A 15,847-nucleotide genomic window follows, 5' to 3' on the forward strand; every position below is an offset into this window, starting at 1 on the left:
ATATCTAATGTTGGAATTTCAGGGAATATCTTCTTTACCTTTCCTGTTTGGGGTTTCAGGTGTAAGATTTGTACTTTTCTCGTGTGTTTTCAGTTCTACACAAAAAATAAAGTTTGGCATTCATTTGTTATTCGTTATGAGTTAGCTAAACTGAATATTAATAATTTGATCATATGTGATGGTCCGCCTGACGTCAAAGCTGACCCACCCCCTCTGAGAGGACAGCAGACCATCTGTCCTCCTGGTTATTGTCTCACCGTCTGTCCCGGAGCCTCCAGGCTGCAGAGGAACATGCGGACAGCGGCGCTCCTACCGGCCGCGGCGCTGGCTCTGTTTGCCGCAGCGCTGTGCGCCACACGGGCCGAGGTGATCGATGACATCCTGGGCAGCCTCTCCCGCGGCGTGTCCTTCCTGGAGCGGCAGCATGAGCACATCAACCTGGACGGGGCGGTGGGCTTCGTCATGATGCAGGGTAGGTCTGCAGGAGCGCAGCTGGAAAACCTGCGCAGCTGTTGTTTTTTGATACATCCGCAGCGTCAGGGGGGAAATCTACATGTTATAACATGTTTCATTAAAATAACAATTATGCTAGACATGTTTAAAGATCTAGATTATTAAAATATTAATTTATGAAGCCGATTTTCCACTTATTTCGTTTGTCTTTGTGTATTTGGGAATAAAGCACCGAGCAACTTATATCTTAAAAAAACAAAAACGTTTCAGCATAATTAGATTTTGTACAGCATTTCTTAAAAATGTCTAGGTTTATTTTAATCACAGCTCCAACTACAAAATCCTTAAATAATCACATGGATCGCGTAAAATCAACGCACATTTAAGTACTAATTTGGGTATCAATTTACAACAATTCAGTTCATTAAATATTTAAAATTGGTTTCTTCGGACATATGCAGATAATAAAAAAATAAAAGCACTAAAAACAACAAATGTGGTAAATTTCATATTTAAAACATGCCTTTCTATTATTATTATTACTATTACTATTCATTATTATAAGTCACCTATTTCATGTCTATATGTAGGTATAATACGTTAGAACACATTTTTATTTAGAAAAACTACCCTTTAGAAAAACTACCCTAACTACAATGATGTAAAGAGTAACAGGACCCTTGCAGATTTCTCCTGTTTTTTATTTTATCAAACATAAATGTTTAAGATCATCAAACATTTTTAATATCAGACAAAGACACCCTGAGGAACCTAAGCAACCTCACCCTATGTACAAAAGTAATTGTCCCCTATTGTTAAATCATAAATTGTGAATCATTTTTTGGAGCCTGATTACTGTAGAATCAAGAAATCACTTAAATAGATCTGTCTGACAACATGAAGTAGGCTAAAATGTTTTAAAAAATCACATTGTACCCTGATCTGAGGAAATTCAAAAACAGATGAAGAGCAAAGTTATCAGCTTGGAAATGTCCATTTTAAGGCTTTGGAACTCCAGTGAATTACAGTAAGAGGCATTATCCACAAGAAGAAAAGAGGAAACAGTGGTGAATGTTCTCAGGGCAACCAAAATTACTCCCAAGAGCTCATCATCAACTAATCTAGTAGGTCACAGAAAAACCCAGAACAACATGTGTGTCCTTTTACGTCTGGCGTAAAACTAACAGCTTTTCACATGACTACGCCAAAACAAATTCCTTGTATGTCCAAAAACGTACATGGCAATAAAGCTTTTCTGATTTCTGATGAAGAAGATCATCTAACAGTCAGACATGCTTCTCAAAAATCCTCTAATCTGGCTGAATTGTCCTCTCATATTAAAATTTGATCTGAAAAATTTCACTGTGACAAAAAAAAACAAAACAACAAAAGAAATCCATTCAGAAAAATTCACTGACCAAATATTTCAAACAATCCAGGAGATTTAAGTTAAAACTACAAAAACAACATCTCATTGTGACACTCGAGCATCAAACTGAAGTTTATTCCTGTGGTTGGATTTGTAATTTCTTTTGTCTCAGCTGAGCTGAAGGAAGCAGTCCAGACTTGGCCTCACACAGACTCGGTCAGCTGGGCTCAGAGGACCACCACAGTCGCTCTGCTGAATCGTCTCGATCAAAGCCTGGAAAAGGCTGTCACCGCTTTGAAGCTGAATGACCCCAAATACTACAGAGGTGAGAAAGCTAAGAAGCGGAGCTGCGACACCGACACCATTCATTTTCTAAAGCAATCTAACAAGTACTCATATGGAGTTGGTTATAATAAAATAAATGTGGGGTGTGGGAGAAGAAAGTTTAAAAATAACGAAGAGACAACTGGTTTCCCCTCAAAGCCGACGCGGGGGACCTTTTATTCAGAACATATCTCTGAATACATCTTCATACAAAATCCCAAAAATCCCAAATCCCTGACCAGGTCAGGATATATATATATATATAAAAGTCATATCGTTGTTGTGTATGTGAAACTTTTAAACCAATCAGATATATCATTTACACTTACACACATTTCCTTGGCACACACAACATTGATTCTCAGGCTACCAAACAAAGCTTTAAGCTCCCACAGGGGCGTGTGGCATAGAGGCAGAGCATGCGACCCATATACGAAGGCCTTAGTCCTCGACGCAGCCGTTTCTGATTTGAGTTTGGATCCCAAAGACCTCTGCTGTGTCTTCTACCTCTTTCCACCTCACTTCCTGTCTGTCTACTTTGCAAAAATACACAATGGCCCCCATTGTCACAAAATATATTACAAAATAAATTGAATATTACTACAACATTTTTTCACTTAAACTTTGCTTTTTTAAGCAATCGGTCATTTTCTACTGTTTCTTGCATAGTGGATCGTGGGGAAGCTGGTGCCTATCTCCAGTAGTCTATGGGGGTTCACCCTGGACAGGTCACTGGTCCATCGCAGGGCAACACAGACACACACAGGACAAACAACCACGCACACACTCATTCACACCTGAGGATAATGTAAAGACACCGATTGTGGGAGGAAGCCAGAGTACCTGGACAGAACCCACGCATGCACGGGGAGAACATGCAGAAAGACCCCCAGCTGGGGATCGAACCCAGGACCTTCTTGCTGCAAGGCAGCAGTGCTACCAACTGTTCCACCATGCAGCCCGTCTAAAAATGTAATAATCAGCAGTCCGTGACTTCCTGCTTCCCTGGGGTATAAATATGAGGTGACACACAAGCCCATTTCTATTAGCCACTCTTCAAAATGGGAGAGACAAGAGAATGTTTATCCAAATAAGTTAGGTGTTGACCTACTAGTCAAAACCTGTCCATATATAGAGTCAGAGTGATAATCAATAAGTGTAAATTAGCTGGAACTCTGACAAACAACACTGGATGAGGACCAGAGTTCAAATTGACACCACATACAGTGGAGAGGATTGTTAGGGAGGTTAAAAAAAATCTCCAAAGCTCATTGGTGAAGAACCAAAGTAAACAGCGCGGTCAACAACAGTCATTAGAAACAATCCGCATGCCAACAGGATGTTTGGAAGGAATACCATGGCAAAAACATTTTTCTGTCCTACCATCTTAAATGTAAACATGTGGAGTTTGCTAAATGCCTGGACTAAGATTGTGTCATGGTAGACTGGGGCAATCCAGAGCAACTGAAGGAGGGAGGCTAGTGAACACACATGAGCCATATTTATTTCTCGCTGCAATTTTGTCCAAGCTCAAGTATGCCTACGCTGAAAGAGGATAAGTTTGGTTCAGTTGTTGCGTTATTAATCCACACAATAAATTACACCGTCCCCAGCATCAGAACCTCTTCAGACGAGTTCTTCAGCAACCTCCTCCAGTATCAAGTAGGATTTGCTGAAAGACTTCATCTGATTAAGAGGTCAGTTCCTTCTGTCTATGGAAGCGACGGACGCAGCAAAGCAGTAAGCTGCAAATAACACTAAAATGACAGCAAACTTTATTTTAGACATGAATTTATGGTGTGTTGATATGACGTGTGCGGATTTTAGCTCCTCTGGGACATAAATGTGCTGCATGATTTGAAAATTGTTACATAAAAAATTTAGAATTGTTTTTACCATTTTTGTCTTGTTTCTGTGGCGCTAGATAGCTGTTATCAGACTACAAAAATGGGCAAATGGGTCAAAGTGGAGCACTCTTTGACCTGGAGAGGGGCGAGGTGTGAGGTAGCATTGAGAGAGACGGCACCAAAACTAGCTGTTCTCAGATGCACCTCAGAACAGGGTTAAAAGAGGGACCTGTGGAGCTACAATAACAAGGAATTCAGACCAAAGCATTGCAGTTCCACTTTATATAGACCACCAAGCATGATGTGTCCCCTTTAACACACACAAAATCGATCTTCTTCCATGGCCAGCTCAGTCTCCAGACCTAAGTCTGTAGAAAACCTGTGAGCTGAGCTCAAGAGCAGAGAAGAGCAGAGAAACAGAAAAGACTGTGCAAAGATAAATGATCAAAGATCTCTGTATGCACCAGAAAAACACTAGAAGCTTTCCTGTTGACAAAAAAAGGGGGTTGTACAAATTATTTACAGCAAAGTGTACTGAGATTTATTTTCCCACTGAATAAATGTTCTTAAAACTGAGGTTGAATGTCTCTGCAATTTTCAATAAATAATATTTTTATTTTCTTTCTTTTCAGAGTTTGAGCCCCTGCTGACTTCGACGTTTTGGATGATTCCTCAGGAATGGCGCTCCACAGATCCCAGTCTGGTTTATCCCTCCACCTTGACATCCGAGTGTTATGATGAGCAGCTCAGCGATAAGTGCCTGACGCTGCTGCTGGGGACCTGGTACGACCAAAAGAGCTTAGATACATTTGAAGGTTTTTTTAACCCTGGGGTTTTTTTCAGGCAATTTCTCTGTCCTTCAATTTCTATTCTAAGAAGATATTCAGATAAATTTGAATTGTAGGTTGGAGTGAATTTTAAAACAGCCTTGTATTTTATTCATGTGTTTCTGGTTGAATAGGAAGATGAACGGGACGCCCTGCATTGTCACCAAACCCTGCCGGGACACCATGACTCATTTTGGTTGTCCACATTACTCTCTGTCCCACCAGCTCCTCTACTTTATGATTGGCCGAATGGTAAAATCCTCAAGAAAACACATAAAAATCATCTTAAGTCATTGCTTTCTCAAAACAATAAATTTAAATCTAATTGATCATTGATAAAAGTGTGTATACAGTGAACAGCAGTGGACCAACAATGGAGCCCTGAGGAACTCCATAGGGAGCAGCCTATTGTTTAAATAGGCAACTTAGAAAGATTTCCATCCTAATACTACGAACCTTCTTCATCATGGATCTTCTTCAGATTCTAACTGGTTTGTATTTCTATCGCAGAGAGGGTGTAACAACTTGTTGAAAGGTGACACTCGAGCATCCCGAACCAACATGACTGAACAAAACTACCAAGACATCTTCTGCTCCAACATGATGAAGGCCAACCAGGACATCATCGCTAATGGTTTAACCGAACAAACGGTCGACATCTTCATTGAAAACAGTAAGTATATTCCTCCACCTAAACACACAATATGGTCGACAAATATTTGTCTAATGATATTTTCTAGATTTTCTCTAAAACCTGCTACTCTCTGCCATAATTGTTCTCTTAGAACAGATGTAATGTCTATCCAACTATACCAGAAACGTAAAAGGTAAATGGTAAACTGGTAAACTTTAAAGGCAAATGGTTTTCATAAATATTAACGTAGTGACTGCAGAAAAGTTAGTTAATTTCTTTTTTTACACTCCCTTCATACTGGACAGAGACCCCACTATTCTCTCTATAACCAGACCGTGAATTTCAGGAATCTTTTTATTATTTTTCCAGAGATCCGCTGGGAATGTGTCAGCAGCTCATTCCCATGAAGATCCTACCACATATTCACATAATCATCCCATGCACTGGGTCCTGGCCTAAGAATTATCCCTCTGAACATCACATCAATTTGCTCTGATCTCCCCCTACATATGGGAGGTTTCTGCACCTGCACCGTCAATTTCAGGCAACTTTACGTGATGGGATTTTTACTGGTCCTGCTTAAATTTTCTCATGAACACAACACACCTGTTATGGTGCTGTCATAATTTCAAACAACCAGTGTTTTGCTTTGAAGGGTCCCCTTAAAGATTAGAAATGTCCACCACCCATCACCTCACCAAGACCATCCACAATTTTTTATATCACAGTGCATCTTTATCCAATGTGAAGGATTTGTTGCAGAAAATACTTTGAAGAAATGTCAAATTAAAACTTTGCTCCCCATCCATTCTCTTCGTTGACAGTCATGATTTGTGGATTAGTTGGTTTCTCTGACTTCCACAAAACCGACTGGCTGCAGCACATTCTCAGGCTGCAAGACGATGAAGTCGGCTGTTTCGGGAGGGACAGTGAGTACCTGGCACAGTATTGTATAGGAACAGTTGGTTACATTTAACTAAATATACAAATATAATATTTTAGTCGCAATCTGATGATGGCAACATAATAAATCTTGTTCCGAGATCTGTTTAAGGTGCTATAAATATGTTCTGCATTATAAGGTCAGTCTGTTTATGCAGATTAACAGGAACGTCTGGTAAACAAGACTGGTTTCAAAGTGGTTTAAATAATTAGGGCTAGGTTTAAATCTGCATAGAATAACTTAGTCTATTGCCCATTTGATGTTTAAAGAACACTAAAAAAATGAATCTCTTGCTTTTGGTTTAGAAATGTTAATTATTTCTGCATCCAGTAAATAAATTTTACCTAATTAGGTCCATGGAGAGGATCAATCAGGACCGCCGAGATTTTTTTAACTGTAATTTTAGTTCCTGAAGTGCTGATTTAATGTCACTTCATCTGTTTTCACTGCATGAACTTTGTTTAATGGTTTTAGTTTGCTTTTAAATATCCCTCAATATCTATCAGCATCTGTTTGTTGCATTTGGGATGTCTCTGTGAGCAGTTTCTGTTTCCCCAGAGAGCTTCGTCTCCCAGGTTATTGGAGATGAGCTTCTGGAGCAGCTGCAGCCTCACAGGAGAGTAAAACGGAGGGAGAAGATACTTCCAGGTGAGTTTCTTTTCTTCCCTGATTAAAGTTATTGAATCACAGCAGCAGATTATGAGCATTTATACCCATCCATGCATTCATCCTTCTATCTATCTATCTATCTATCTATCTATCTATCTATCTATCTATCTATCTATCTATCTATCTATCTATCTATCTATCTATCTATCTATCTATCTATCTATCTATCTATCTATCTATCTATCTATCTATCTATCTATCTATCTATCTATCTATCTATCTATCTATCTATCTATCTATCTATCTATCTATCTATCTATCTATCTATCTATCTATCTATCTATCTATCTCCATCCATCCATCCATCCATCCATCATCTATACCTGTTTGTCCTTGCAGGGTCATGGGGAGCTGGGGCCCATCTCCAGCGGTCATTGGGTGGGAGGTGTGGTACACCTTGGACAGGTCGTCAGTCCATCAGGATTTTACAGGACAAACAACCGTTTACACACTCATACCTAAGAACAATTTAGAGAAACCATTTAACGTAACAGTCATGTTTTTGGACTGTAGGAGGAAGAAACAAAAAAGAAACCGTTTCAAATGCTCTCCTGGTTCAAGACTGCGTGTCAGATAATAGCATATCGTTTAAAGGCTTAGAGTGGTTTATGTTTAGGGTTGAAATTATGGCATTAAAGTTAGGTTTAGGTGTCAGGGCAGGAAAGTGTTATGTATTGGGGTTTGATCACCTTCAAACTGCTATGTGAGAATGCTCCTGGAAGAAGACTTTGTTGAAACAGACAAAGTTGAACAAAGGAAGATATTTCAACCAGGCCCAAATCAAAACTTACAGATCTGTGCATCGATATGGAGGAATCTTAAGCCGAATGTAGGAGAAATCCCCTCTATGAATACATCCGGTTTTTATTATTCAATTCAATTCAGTTTTATTTATATAGCGCCAATTCACAACACATGTTGTCTCAAGGCTCTTCACAACAGTCAGGTTCATACATTCCAATTAATCCTAACCATTAAACAGTTCAGTCAGATTCAGTTATTTATTCAAATTGGATAAAATGTTTTTCTGTCTAAGGAAACCCAGCAGATTTCATCCAGTCAGTGACTTGCAGCATTCCCTCCTCCTGGATGAGCATGTAGAGACAGTGGACAGTCACTGGCGTTGACATTGCAGTAAACCCTCATACTGAGCATGCATGTAGCGACAGTGGAGAGGAAAAACTCCCTTTTAACAGGAAGAAACCTCCAGCAGAACCAGAACCAGGCTCAGTGTGAGCGGCCATCTGCCATGACCGACTGGGGGTTTGAGAGAACAGAGCAGAGACACAAAGAGAACAAAGAAGCACTGATCCAGGAGTACTTTCTATGGGAAGGAAAAGTAAATGTTAATGGATGTAGCTCCTTTAGTCGTTTCATCTAGAAAGAAAGAACAGATAAACTCTGAGCCAGTTTTCAAGGTTAGAGTCTGAAAGAGAGCACATAGAGTTAGTTACAGTAGAAGCTCAGTCAGCAGCCATGTCTAGGAGAGAGAAAGGGTTAAACACTAAAAGACAGGGCCATGTGGATCATCGGTAGAAGGTGAGCATTAAGTTGTTGTCAGCAGAAGCTTGGATGATGCCCCTCTCCAGAAAGGTGTCACAGGTAGACACAGAGTCAGGCCAGGTGTAGTTTCTAGGAAGAGAAAAGAAAGAAAACAAAGTTAAACAGCGCTTATTTACAACAATGTCGTCTCAAGGAACCCCACAAAGAGTCCCACTGGTGGTCATTGTTATACTAAAAACCACAAAGATCAGGATACCTCCCTCTGTCAGACTGATTATAACCATTGGAAAAAAGAAGGGGTCATACAGGTAGTAGAAATGGAGGGTGTCAGGAGACAGTTTCTGAGGTAGAACGGGCGCCCCAGACCACCATGAGCCCCAGGATGTAAGTAACTGGCCAGTCAGACATCCGCTCCTTGCTTGGATACTTTTCCACCTTGGGAAATGTATTCTGGGAAACTCCCAAGGAGGAGCTGGAGCATGTCATCAGGGAGAGGGCACATCTAGGTTCTCTTCTTGGAGCTGTTACCTCCATGACCAGATCTGGGATAGGCAGAAGACAGTGGATGAATGGATGTCATTTTAAGTTTGTTCTTTATATCTGTTTCACCGTTGTCATGTTTGCTGTTATAATGTGCTTATTGTTTCCTAAATTATTGCTGTTTTGGTTTCTTCTTCAATACTAAACATTATTATAATGTTGTTCATGTTACTGTTGTATTTTCTGTTTATTATTTCCCAAGGCATTCCCAGGCCAGAAGGGAAATATAGTACCTCTACAGGGTTGCCTGGTTTCCCTCTCGATGTTTGTTATCCCTGTAACCTGAACTCAGGTCAATAACAGACAATGAAAGTATTGATGAATGAAGCTACTGTTTTTTACAGATGGCTGTTCCAGTCACATGACGGCGGTGGCGGTCGGCGCTCTGGGAGGATACCTGAACTTCCATCTGACAGAGCAGGACATAACGAAGAGGCCTCTGTCCTGAACCGCAGGGGGCGGAGACAGACTGTTGACTTATTTTATGAACATATTTGTGATGATGATTCTTTAAAAAAATGCTGGCAAGTTTGTGTCTTTTTTCACATAAAATAGGATTAAATTCAGCTAAATTAAAAGTAAAACATATCTTAAACAATAAATATAAAAATATTTGTGTCTGTGAGAAACGTTTCAGCTGTGACATGACAAATAATCCAGATTGTTACCACATTTCTGCATGCGCCCACCCTGACGGCAAGTTTATCGCGTTTTAATTCAGTGCTTCAAATTACCGTAAAAAAACAGCAGTTTTCCTTCTCCGACCAGCTTGGTCAGAGTCAGATGTAAAAAGGTGCAGAACATGTTTTATTTTTTATTTACTGAAGAAGCAGAAATGTTTGTAATATGTGGTGTTAGATGGAGTTTAGCAGAAAACATCTTCAGGAATTTTCTCCACCTTTAAACTAATTTCAGTTCAAACCTCCATAGTCATGTTAAAGCATCTGTATTTGAAATGCATATTTTATTTACATTTACCCACACATACGACTTGTTATCATAATAACCTGTTTATTCTTAATAAATGATTGTTTTTCTTTACACATCAACATTTATTTGTCTGAATTTAAAGTTACAAAACAGTCTGAAACGTTCCGGCAGCAGCAGGAACCTGAAAAGCTGCATAAAGGATGAAGCTGTTATCATGTAAACGGAATAAAAGTCATTTCTACAAACCTTTTTACATATTTTTCAGAGCAAGGATCATCTCTAAAACATTAAAAGCTGCCTGAAGGGGGAGGAAGGCTGTAAATATTTGGTTTTCAACCACTTCCTAAAATCCATCAAAGGTTTCACTTGTTCCAGCCGATGACCTCATAGAAAAGGGCCTTGAGCAGCCGAGCCTCGTAGGTGACGGTGTTTTTGCCGATGTGACCGTGGATCTCCTCCAAAGGCTGCTCGATGATGGCCGGCACCTCCTTCCCGTAAACTGCAGGGAGACGAGGAGGAAACCGTTACAGAGCTGCTCTCTCTACACCCAGCAGTGCAGCTGGTTTTTCTTCCTGCTTCTCCTGAGTCAAACATCAGAACCACCTTTCAGACTCTGACTGCTTTATGCTAAATCAGTGTCTCAACGGGGCCGTTCGAAAATAAGTTGCTGTTTGCTTTGGCTGTAATCATCTTAAATATACAGTGTTGTGGAAAAGTATTTACCCCCTCACAGATTTATCTCTGCTTTTTTTCAAACCTTAATGTTTCAGATCAAATTTTAATATGAAATAAGGTTAACCTGAATAAAAATAAAAAGCAGTTTCTTGGTAAATGTGAGACGGGCCTTCATGTCCTTTTGGGTCAGCAGTGGTTCTGGCCTCGGAAATCTCCTACATAGAGGCCATTGTTGCTTGGTCTCTCTTTCTTAACATTGAATCATGGACTCTGACCATAACTAAGTCACTGAGGCCTGCAGTGATTTAGATGTTGTTCTGGGTTCGTCTGTGACCTGAATGAGTCGTTGATGAGCTCTTGGAAAAAGTTTGGTGGGCGGGTCTCTCCTGGGTGGGTTCCCCACTGCTCAATGTGTGGTTTCTAAGACAGAAGCCTTAGAAAGTGACTTATGTTCCTCATGATGTGTTGCTTTTGATATCTTTTAGCCTGCTTCGTGTTGTCAGACAGGTTCTATTTACTGTTACTCTCAGAGTTATTGCTGGTAAAGGCGGTTCTAAGCTATGTCTTTTTATAATAAGAGTGTGGATCCTGTTGTTTTTTTCACACTTGATGTTGGATTTAAATAGTTTTAGAAGCTGATAAAGACCAGGTAGTTCTCAACTTGTCCAAAAACATGAAGATCTAGAAATGAAAGATGGTGCATTATTTAACAAGATCTTAAATAGAGCCAAAAGTTTTCTGTGGATGTTCAGTTTTTACAAATATTATGTTTGAGGTTGTTGTTCTGAGATAAAACGTGACTCTATAGACATGTTTAAAGGTCGTTGCTAGGAAGAGAAGATGGCTGGTGTGTAGCTGCTGCTCACCCTCACAGTGCTCCAGGAACTGAACACACTCCTGAACCACGGCATCGCGCAGCATGACCATGTGTTTGGACATGTTCTCCAGCAGTGAGAGGAAACAACGCTTGGCGTAGAACCAAGTGTCCGTCCCCAGCTAAACACACACAAACAAACACAAATTACCCAAAATAAACGTATTATTCACATTCATTTTGTAACTAAACTCTTTAGTCCTTTTACACCTTTGTGTGAAATACCACCAGTTTTCCTGTTGTTAGAAGTTGGAATGTGTTTAATCAACTTCAGATTCCTGACATCCCTCCTGCTTGTACTGAGAGTGTGATCATTGTGTTTTCAGCTGAATCTTAGTGGACTCAGCTGCAGCCAGAATCTGGACGGGATCAAGACCCCAAACAGAACCGCTGTCTCTGAGTCCTGCAGAGCTGCTCATTAAAAATGGAAAATAATCAGACCTGAGGCAGAATTTTAGCCTCCGATGCACGAAAACAATTGAGTTCAGTTTTATGTAATGAGGTATTTTACATCAGATATTATTTATTGTATTAGAAAGTATTTTAAAAGTTGACTTAAAAAAACAAAACAAAACAAAACAAGGCAGGTTTTCAGTCATTTCTGCCTCAATAAACCCAGTCTAAACTAGCTCCTGAATCTGAGGGGCAAAGTTTTACAGTTAAAGCTAAAGAAAAGGATAATAATAAATATTTATGGCACAAAATACCTGAAATCATAACTTGATGAATAACATATTTATTTGTTGTTCAATTAATCATTTGCACCCAACCTTCTTGCACAATGACTGCAATATTTTTTTCATAAAAGAAGATCGTCATCAACAAAGAAGAATACTTGATCAGAAAGAGGTGAAAAAAAACCAAATAATTATTTTTGTTTTAAACGTTTTGCTCTTAAACTGTGATCTATGTAGCCTTGTTGAAGGAAAATCTCTGTCACCTTTGGAAACGGAGGGTAAAGTAAACGTATCGATCCATGTATCCACTTTGCACATGCTCACTCTGGCTTTCTGTGCAAGAAACCACAGCACCAGGGAAGCACATTTTTGGATTTCTCCGCATCCATCTCATATTGACTCTGCTGCTATTGAAGTTCAAGGATGAGCTGAAGCAATTATGACTGGGAGAAGCGTGTCCGCTTTAGCCATGCTCAGGATGTTCTTCTTTTAAATTTTTACGTAGTTAATGTTGACGTTACCGCCACCTGCAGCGAGGTTGTCTCAGGCTATCGGAAAACGGAGCGATGAATAAATAATAATGAATAAAATAATGAACCTTCTTATTATAAGGCTCCAGGCTCTTTATGACTCGAGAGATGCCGAAGTCGTAGTTCCCTTTGGCACAGTACAACGTCCTGAAAAACAATTGACAGAATGAGTTCATTAAAGCATCCTCCAGCAGAACGACCAACAAACTTTCAATCTAACTCATTACATTCCTGCTACATGCATGAAGTCCAGTGTCTTCTCCTGTGTGATCAGACTGACCCAATGACCAAGTTGACGATACAGAGGTGGAACACCTTTTTGTCTGGATCATCATAGGAGATCTGCTCCTCCTCTTTCTCAATCTTCCTCATCAGCTCTTCAGCCTGATAAGCAGCACAACATAAAGAGAACTGAGCAGATTAATGCATTGGAAAGAAGTTTATTAGCTTGAAAAATGTACTAATGATCAGCAACCTTCATGTCAGCGTAGTCATATCATCAGCACAGGTGAAGCTGTACCTGTATCCAACTTAAATCATTTATTCAGTCTTACTCAGCAGACTGACTTCTCTGAGAGATGGGCGGATGAACTGAAATTATCGTCTTCTTGAGTTTGCAGTTGCTACTTCAACAGGAAAGCGGCAGCCATCATGACTAAGAATATTGAAGCTCAAGAACTTCAAGGTTCAGATGTAGAGTAAAAGACTTGAGGACACCCAGGAGGGTCATTCAAACGAGCGTGCTACACAATCATGCTGCCACCAGTGCAGAGCTCGCTCAGCATCAGCAGCAGGTGAGTTTAAATGCATCTGCATGCACAGTAAGGTGAAGACTTTTGGACAAGAAGGGCAACAAAGAAGCCACTTCTTTCCCAGGAAAGGACCTCCTGTCCCATCAAGGACCCCCAGAATTTCTGCAGGAAGTACAACGATGGACAGCAGAAGACAGGTGCCAAGTATCCTTCTTCTGGTTGCTTGAAACATCTGGAAAAGAAAAGATGAGAACTGTGTGGTGCCAACAATCAATGTGGAGGCTTCCTCCCAGATCTTCCTAGGAATACAACCATGAATGAACAGTGGGATCAAAACATCCTTCAAGATCAACAATCCAGGAACAGTTTGGTGAGTATCTGATTGTCCAGCGTGATGGAGCACCATGTCACATGGATACAAACAAAGCAGAGACAAACAAAGCAACTCAAAGATCTTAACATGAATGTTTGGACCTTTGGTCAGGAAACCCTAGGAGAACCTGTGGTCAACTCCAAGCTCTACAAAGACAACAATGGATCATCATCAGTTAGGTTTGGTCATGAAGGTGATATCCAGCAGGTCGGGGAGAATTACAGAAGTCAAGAAGAAACAGAATCAACTCTGGGAGTATTCATACTGCACAGAAATCTGATTCGATTTAAAGTGAAAGGATGAAGAACATTAGGGAGCTGTTTGTCACCTCTTCATTTTGGCTCGTCATGATGTAGGACACACACAGGTTGGCCAGAACCACAGCGCTCACGTTCAGGATCTACAGCATGACACAGACACACACTTCATCATTAGCAGGTTGTTTGAAATCATTCAACAAAACGCAAACAAACTGTTTCAGAATCAGAAACTTAAATATTGACACAAACACAGCTGAAAAACCTGTCCTTTTATTACTACACTCTTAGAAATGAAGGTGAGTGCTGTGAACATCAATCGACCTTAAGCCTTTAAATTTAACCGGATTTAAAGGCCAAATACCATCATATTACAGGGAACTAAAACCTATTAACAAGTATGAAACATCAGTGAATCATAACTGACCTTTCCATTGGTCTTGAGAGAGGATAAGTAATTTAAAAACATTTGACAATGAAAAATCCTTCATAGCCACAACTCTGTAAGAAGTGAATACCATATATGGATGAAGACGTGTCCTCTGGATCTGCAATGTCTAATGAACTACAGCTGTTCTTACTGGTGACACTAAAAAATAATCCAATGTTTATGGATGAGTACACAGCAGTTTGGCCATGGAGCACAGCAACAGAACATCGAAGGTGACCACAGCTGTTGTTTGTAAGCATAAAGTTATCGGCTAAGAAAATGGCTTCCTTCACAGTGCACTTTATTTTGATCTGTCCTCTGTTAGGACAAAGCATCTGCTGATGCCTGCAGGACACATTGAACCAATAACTGGTCTCTCCAGCATGTTTAGCCACAATAATTAGTTTTAGCTTTGGTAATTAGCTTTTTTCCTTGTGTCTGAGCCAGTTGAGCCACAGACTGACTGCATATCATTATATTATTTTTGGTTCCTATTTCAAACATAATATCATCTCTTTTTGTCTGCTCTCCATTACCTTATTATATATATTTCTGTTCTTCTGTCATGAAAATCAATAGAGTAGATGTAAAAATGATGATATATGCCCTTGATGTTGAAACTGAACCTGCTCTGAAGAAAACTCTGAATGCTTGTATTTAATGTGCTTTCTCCTGATCCAAGGTTATGGTTATCCATTTAAAACCGGACCAAAGGAGCATAAGAAACACCACAGCAAACAAACAGAAGTCACACTCAGAGGTGGAATCACTGCAGAGGAGTGAAAACAACCATTTGGTCTTTATTTTACCGAAGGTTTGCATTTGCAGGGACACTCCTGAATGTTACACTGCTCTACCTGCACAGAAAGGCAGGCTGTTATCGCCCCCCAGCTTTACAGAATCTCCCCCCACCCATCCATTCCTCTGGTCAACTTACGGAGTCATAGTGCTTCTTGACGATGGGCTCGTAGAAGCTGATGGCTTCCTTGTATTTGTTCTGCATGAAGAGAACGTGAGCCACGTTGAGCTTCCAGGTGTCGTCATCGTTGCAGAACTCCACTGACTTGCGAAAAATCTTCTCCACCATCTGGAAGTTCTCCCGGTTCCAGTAGATCTTTGCCTGAGCCATGAGAACCACGATGTATCTGAGAGAACAACCAGCCCAGGAAAGACAAAACTGAACTGACACTCTCTAATTAATGGAAAAGGAAGAAGGCAGATGTTTAAGAAGGATTTGGGG

At 40.2% G+C, this 15,847-nt stretch overlaps 2 protein-coding genes across 2 annotated transcripts in view; one reads left to right on the forward strand and one right to left on the reverse strand.

The window, feature by feature from the left end:
* On the forward strand, positions 1 to 10,158 carry LOC124864185 (UPF0764 protein C16orf89 homolog; the record flags this gene model as incomplete). The annotated part of the gene is made up of 8 exons (XM_047358850.1): positions 1 to 472; positions 1,995 to 2,147; positions 4,626 to 4,776; positions 4,955 to 5,072; positions 5,331 to 5,493; positions 6,279 to 6,383; positions 6,956 to 7,045; positions 9,454 to 10,158. Coding segments are annotated over 8 exons (1,356 nt in total), but the record flags the coding sequence as incomplete, so codon positions are not given.
* The window catches only part of LOC124864230 (tetratricopeptide repeat protein 30A-like), a 20,657-nt gene continuing 14,913 nt past the window's right edge, over positions 10,104 to 15,847 (reverse strand). The window contains exons 14-19 of the mRNA XM_047358915.1: positions 15,545 to 15,752; positions 14,249 to 14,320; positions 13,076 to 13,179; positions 12,864 to 12,942; positions 11,581 to 11,710; positions 10,104 to 10,538 (exon numbers count right to left, since the gene is read on the reverse strand). Of these exons, the coding sequence (XP_047214871.1) occupies positions 10,402 to 10,538; positions 11,581 to 11,710; positions 12,864 to 12,942; positions 13,076 to 13,179; positions 14,249 to 14,320; positions 15,545 to 15,752 (730 nt within the window). The 3' untranslated portion in view covers positions 10,104 to 10,401. The remainder of the gene's footprint in view (positions 10,539 to 11,580; positions 11,711 to 12,863; positions 12,943 to 13,075; positions 13,180 to 14,248; positions 14,321 to 15,544; positions 15,753 to 15,847) is intronic.

Source organism: Girardinichthys multiradiatus, chromosome Y (assembly GCF_021462225.1).
Source record: "Girardinichthys multiradiatus isolate DD_20200921_A chromosome Y, DD_fGirMul_XY1, whole genome shotgun sequence".
Lineage (NCBI taxonomy): Eukaryota > Metazoa > Chordata > Actinopteri > Cyprinodontiformes > Goodeidae > Girardinichthys > Girardinichthys multiradiatus.